The following is a 6,615-nucleotide window of genomic DNA, read 5'->3' on the forward strand; positions in this document are numbered from 1 at the left end:
TCACTCCTGTATCTCCCAACCGTGCTTCAATCAACCTGCCTGTAATAACCGTTGTTCTACGTCCAACCTTACAATTCCGCAACTGTGTGTGTGGCCGCACAAGTTATCCAGTGGCTGCAGCCGTACTAGTTGAAGATTAGTGTTGGTCAATGCAAGGGCCATCCTACTGATATTATCTCGCGAGATAATTTTTTTAAAAAAAGTGGATATATATGCGCCCTAATACAATCATGGTACCATTCGTGTGGCCAAAGGATGGAGTCTTAGCGTTGCTTAGCTTAGCTTGGTTAGGTAAAGCCGTGGAGTACGTAAACAAAGAAACAGTGAACAAGCGACGACAGACAGACACGTGTAGTGTTGTAGTAGGCAGTAGCGTAGCGACGGGGATTGAATGAAATAACATAAAGGACGAACTTGTGACACGGTGGGTTGCGGTTCGTATGCGCAGCGCAGCGAAGGGACGCACGCACCTGCCTGCCCGGCCCAAGCCCAACTGCTTTTTTTGCTTGCTGGATCTGGACTCGGGATCGCGATCGCAAAGAGGTGGACCCCCTTCTCCCCAACGACGGCACGGCAGGACAGATCGGGCCGTGCAGCCGTACTACGTAGAGGGCAGGGAACAGGGCCGTGTACGTGCGCCCAGATCTATCTATCTATCTATCCATCGCCTCTCAATGGCTCTTCAGTCAATCAGTACTAGCATGCATGATCGTTGAGCCAGCCAGCCGATGCCCGTGCAGGGCTGCTGTCGCAGCTCATCATTCCATTCGGGCCTGGATTTTTCCCTGTGGATATGCCTGCCTGCCGATCATTGGACGCCAGTCACGCGACTCACGCCCACGCGACGTGGACCACCGCTGCCAAAGCCTCGTCACGGCGATCAGCCCAACTCATTCTTTGATGTGATTCGCCAAGCCTAGGACTGGGGAAGCGCAAGATCGCCGCGTTTGTATAGTAAGCTCTTGCTTGCTGCATATCTTCTCTCCTGACCAGCGAGCTGGAAAAGAAAAAGGTTCGCATGCATGCATCTTGGTTCTGTTCACGTGTCAACAGTGAGCGGTGAAGCTGGCTGGGGATGTGATCCTGTTGCAACTGAGTGCTGACCATTCGTGCGTGCCTATCACGTTCCCGTATATATATGCAGCTAGCTAGACACGGATGGATGTATGGATGGATGGCGCTCAATCACATCATATATATCCTGCGTACTAGCAGCACTGCTTCCTGCAGTCTCTCGCTTGCTCCATCGATGGATCCATGAATTGGATGTGTGTGTTTCTCGGATTGAACTGCTCACCGCGCCGTCCTGTCACCACGAGAATAACCAGCGGACGCAGAACGGGCGGCGTGCAGCAGCCAGCTCGCGGAGGAAGAATAATGCGATGCATTATCTATCTGGGGATTTGGGCTGCTTTTTGCCTGCTCGTCAGATTTTCCGAATATATGCACGCCGAATCCGAATCAAATCCGCCGCTTGGTACCAGCCTTACCAATCGTGAGTCCCGCCGCTTGCAAGCAGGAAATAGCTCGCCGCCTCACCGGTCATACGCCCGTACGTCTGTACGATTACGCAAAAAAACTGCAACGTGCTGTACTCGGGGGGGGGAGCAAACAAGATTGATACGCGTTAAAGATGGGGAGAGGTTTCACTAGTTCGACAGAATCATATACAGCTTGGCAGTAATCGACATGGCTACGGTAGGACCCAACATATTTCCCAACTTTGACCAGTACCCAGGGGCACACTATACAGGTTCCTCATTCCAATGACAGCAGCACAACAAACCACCTAACAACCACTAACACAGGAAAAAAATGCCATCCATGACACATCAGTTGCCATCAGATCATGGTGGGATCAGCAGCACTGCAGCAGCCCGGAATCGGTTCTCGCTTTACTTATTCTCCCGTAGGCGCAGCCCGGTAATATGCGGGCACAGTGGCAGGGAAGAACATCTGTCTCACGCCTTCAGCTTTGATGATCGGGAGGATGATGCCGCATGCACCCTGCAGTGAGAAATCTTCAGTCGGATGAGGTAAATAAAAGAGTAGCTCTCTATATGGCCTATGCGACTAGTAAATAGACCACGAGACCGACTAGTTGATACCACTTTACACTAGGGCTGGTGTATTCTGAATACATCGTACTACTAGCTAGGAAAGTGTATATGCAGCATATCTAAAAGAGCTGGCCAAATTGTTTATACACGCATGAAACCGTTGCCAGTTTCAGAGTGCTCTGCAGGACTGCAGCTATCTCTTAAGTCATTCCGCGGAGCCTGGACATTAATATTAAAGCGCCTCTGTAATAAAGATAAAAACTATGGTTGTCTATGCCCTGTCGCTCAGGCATGCATAATAAAGAACAGTGTGGAGTTGACGAAGAAACAGAAGATTCAGGGACTTACAGAAATCAGCCTGGCTCCAATCCACATCCGTTTAGGCGAAGGAAGAGGGAGCATCAAGCGACCAACACCGTAGATAGCGACAGCGAAGAAGTGTGCAACTAAACTCAGTGGCCGAGGATTAAGACCCGAGAGTAAGGCAATAGGCCCATTCGAGAAGACGCCTCCGAGGCTCAAGTAATCAAAACAGGCCTGGCGCATCTCGTTCCTAGCTTGATCAGGCGAGGCGCTGAAGACCTTGTACAGAGCACCGGCCAACGTGTTTATGGTGGAGGCAACCGGCTGAAAACATAACGGGTGTTAAAAAAGGAACAGATCACACATTGTGGGGGATAAGCCACGTGTAATGGTGGTTGTATACAAAGGCTGACCTTCCGCAGCGTATAGAACGATTCGAGGTACTTGCACAGGGAAGATGCGTCGTGGAGATTGCGGAGAGGCTTGAGAAGATTACGTAGGACAACGATGTCGGATAATGCAACAGTCATTCCTCCACCAGTTAAAGGGTGTCTCATATTGAAGGCATCCCCCATCAGAAGTGCGCCAGGGGTAGGAAGTGGAGCCGCTGGCATGCTCCTGTTTGGCATTGTTCTTATGCTTCCCTTATCAATGGCCGCTATGAAAGAGTCATAGATTTCTGGAGGAATCTAACAAAATAAAATTATCCATTATGACATTCATGTTGCAAAAAAAAGTTGTCAGGAGAAACTGCAATAAGAAAAAGGATCACTGCTATTTTTTAAAAAAGGAAGAACTACCTGGGGTGCAACGACGGTTTTGAGATAATTTGCCATTTCACCGCTAGCTATGGAAGGCACCTTCTGACCTGGGACATCAACCAAACAGCGCACCTCTGTGCTGCTAATTGGGTAAAATAGTATTGGCGAAGGATTGGCCAAGATAACATGGCCATGGTTTGGATGTGGAAGTTGGCAATTCTCCAATACCAGCCCAATAAAACATGATGGAACATCAACCTAAGCACATATCTCCATTAACATCCACAAGGCACAAAATTTAGCAATAAGTATATTGCAGGTATAGTGTAAAGGGTGTGTACTTTTGGAGAGCAAAGGGCACGCCGTAGATTTGAAAAGCAGCCATCACATACAATCGTCAAGGGCGCATAAGCTTTTAGTTCTTCACCTGACTTGGTTTTGTATTGAACACCTTTAACAGTACCATTTTCTTCGAGAAGTGATGTAACAGTTCCTTGTTCTAATTGAACACTGGATGAACACAACAGAGCGTCAAAATTAACACATGTTACATGCAGATGTGGTTGCACAAATAATTCGATATGTGCAAAGCTTAGACATGTCAAATCGAGAATTGAAAAGGGGAAAAAACATGAGAACTATAACACACTAAACAAAGAGCACTAATCAAGAACTTTTAACAAATTATAGGTGTCAATGCAGTAAAGTAACTTACAATACCATTCTTACAGTTAACCTTAGCAAAAGAACGAAACAATCAAACACAAGAGTACAGTACAAAAAAATAAGCAAGAATATAGCAAAGTAAGAAAAATCCATAATAATTACTGATATTACTTGGGCAAAGACGCAGCTTTCTGACGCATCCTCTGTATAAACCTCCCATTGTGAAAGCTCCTACCAGCAACATCAGAATGGAACTTCTCTAAGGGATAAGCAAGCTTTGTGTTTCTTCCATCTTTGAATAATGCGTAACCAAGCACACGTTGGGCATCAATTTCTTCCACACAATCTGAATTGAACGAAAACTGGTATAATAACTTTAGAAATGGCACGAAAATAGAATAATATAACTAAAATTGGGATTTACCTTGGAGGCCTAACTCAATTAATTTCAAGTAACCTCCAGGTTGCAACAGCTCGCCCACAATTCTGTCAGGTTCTGTCAGATCCCTCTCGATGACATGCACCCGGCGGCCATCCTACATTCCCAACAAACAAAGTAGATTAAAATAAATAGAGGAGATGAAACAATATAATACAATAGAGAGAATCCACATGAAACTAACTCGGTTCTTACTCCAATAAATGCAAATATGCATTGGAAAAAAATAAATCATTTAGCATGCCTTCAAGCCTAATTGGATTACTATTGAAGTTTGGATAGTACTAGTATACTCTCCTATAGACAGCTGGGTATACAAGATAAAAGGTTGTTTAACATGGTCTCAAACATATGTAGCCAGCTAAAACAATTTCTGTCCAGGGCTTTCTTGCTCATAAGTCATAACTTGACAAAAGGATTAGTGTATAAAAAAATCCCATGGAAGGAATATTTCATATGGGTAAGGATATTTATTGGTTGCTTTGTATCATACATATAACCATTTCTGATGTGAATATTATCTGCAAACAAATGGAAAATAGTCAATTCAAGTAACAGGACAAGGCCACATTTTCGTTTTGATGTTACATCGCTCTCAGAGTAGCTTGGAGTCATGTGCAGTTAATTTGGTCAGCAGAATTGATTGGAGAATTCTCTTTTCTTTGACCTAAACTAGTTTGTCAATTCATTAATGTTGAGAAAGGGCACATCAGTACAGTGTTGAATCAACTGCCATGTACGTTCATAAAAAAATTAGTAAGGTCCTCCAGCAACATTTTCTTCAAGGTAAACTTACAATTTCAACATAGCACTTTGAAAAATATTAAGCATGCCTAGTCATTTTACTATACAGAATTGTTCTTAGTGTCCGCGATCAAGAGAACTGATGTTTGAGGCTTAAACGTATAATCTTCCTTGGCTGTTGCTTTATCCCTCCTCGCCCCTCTGTCTTTCATTCTCCATCCAAAAAGGCTGTGGCTAAGAATTGACTAGTTCATTACAGGGTGTTCAGGTATTGCAAAATGATTTAGGCCCTGTTTGGAAGCAACCTAGTTTTTTAGAATCCAATTTTTATCTTAGTTTTTTAGAAACTGTTTTATGAAGGAAAAATACTGGTTTATGGTGTTTGGAACCACCTCAATTTTCATAAACTGGTTTTAGCTAGGGAAGGCTAGCTTCTTGTTTTTAAAGAAACTAAGAATCCAGTTTCTACAAACTAGGATATAAATTAATGTTTGGAACTACATCAGTTTTTATGAATAAGTTTCTTATAAACTGGGTACTTCCAAACAGACCCTTAATTGGAGAAGGGAAAATTCTCCATTATCAGTTGGACGACAACAAAATTTGGCAGCGCCTAACTGCCATAAGCCACACAAACTCCATGTCCAAAAAAGGAACAGTGACACCGACAGAAACCTCACTTTCCACAGACACAGCAAACATGCAAAATTCACCAACGTAGTTGCAACAAAACCACAATATCTTCTGTTTCTGAATCTACCTCTGAGACATATGAACAACCGTGATCAGAACCGTCAGAAAGAAAATTGGATGTCTTTAATAATAAAATAATAACTAAGTAAAAGCATGCAAAAACAGGACCTAAGTTGTTCTTGGGTCTGCAAGCAATTCATGCCAAAAAAAAAAGTTCTTCACGCCCAGCTAGCAGTACGCAATTTAAAATACGATACTGCCGATTTTTTTTCAATATAAAAACTCTCAACTTTTAGTCATCTAGTGGAACCATGCCAAAAAAGATGAGACAAGGGAAACCACCTTTCCGAGCGTGTACGCCAGCGCAGATCCAGCCACTCCGGCGCCGACGATGATGACGTCCGTCCCGACGTCGGGACCCGCGCCGTCACCGACCGCGCAGCCTGCCTCCGGCGCGGGTTTCCCTTCCACCGGAGGCGCCTGGGCCCGGGCCCGGGCCCGGCGGCGGCGCCCCAGCACGGCCGCAACAAGGACCGCCACGATGAGCGTGGCCGTGGCAGCGCCAATGAGGTGGAGCCCGACGCCGCCAGCGGCGGCCATAGCAGCCATGCTGCAATGAGGCCGCCTCGTGTCGCTCCCTGGGACCTTGCGGTGCGCGGCGCGTTTGCGGCCTTGCGTGTGGGGGCTTCTTCAGGGTTGCGAGGGGGGCAGGGAGGGAGAGGAGAGCGGTTTGATGCGTCTGGGGCGAGGCGTAGGCGGGGCAGAGAGAGAGGAACGATGGGACGAGGCGTCTCTTCGAGATTCTTCCGCGTTTTATATGGGAGGAGAGCTGGAGAGGAGGAGGTTGAGGCCGCTCCGCTCGCCGCCAAGTCTGCATCGCTGGCCGGCGGGCTTGGCTTAGCTGGATTTTTCTGAATTCCTACAAATTTGTATGCAGGCTTCATTTTCT

General features: G+C 45.9%; 1 protein-coding gene across 1 annotated transcript; it reads right to left on the reverse strand.

Moving 5' to 3' along the window:
* Positions 1-1,604: 1,604 nt before the first annotated feature.
* LOC100285558 (uncharacterized) lies at positions 1,605-6,395 on the reverse strand. Its single transcript, NM_001372303.1, has 8 exons — positions 6,009-6,395; positions 4,215-4,326; positions 3,962-4,136; positions 3,466-3,634; positions 3,164-3,382; positions 2,777-3,052; positions 2,409-2,687; positions 1,605-2,007 (listed from the first exon to the last, which is right to left on the reverse strand). The coding sequence occupies exons 1-8, from the start codon at positions 6,273-6,275 to the stop codon at positions 1,900-1,902; spliced, it is 1,605 nt and encodes a 534-aa protein (NP_001359232.1). The 5' UTR covers positions 6,276-6,395; the 3' UTR covers positions 1,605-1,899.
* Positions 6,396-6,615: the final 220 nt, after the last annotated feature.

Source organism: Zea mays, chromosome 9 (genome assembly GCF_902167145.1).
Source record: "Zea mays cultivar B73 chromosome 9, Zm-B73-REFERENCE-NAM-5.0, whole genome shotgun sequence".
NCBI lineage: Eukaryota > Viridiplantae > Streptophyta > Magnoliopsida > Poales > Poaceae > Zea > Zea mays.

What these genes read in the sequence shown, in the direction of transcription:
- LOC100285558 (NM_001372303.1), bottom strand. Translation starts at nt 6,275, where the DNA reads ATGGCTGCTATGGCCGCCGCTGGCGGCGTCGGGCTCCACCTCATTGGC. An exon ending in TGGCGTACACGCTCGGAAAG is followed by an intron (nt 4,327 to 6,008) that starts GTGGTTTCCCTT and finishes TTGGGAATGTAG; the next exon opens with GATGGCCGCCGGGTGCATGT. An exon ending in AATTGAGTTAGGCCTCCAAG is followed by an intron (nt 4,137 to 4,214) that starts GTAAATCCCAAT and finishes CGTTCAATTCAG; the next exon opens with ATTGTGTGGAAGAAATTGAT.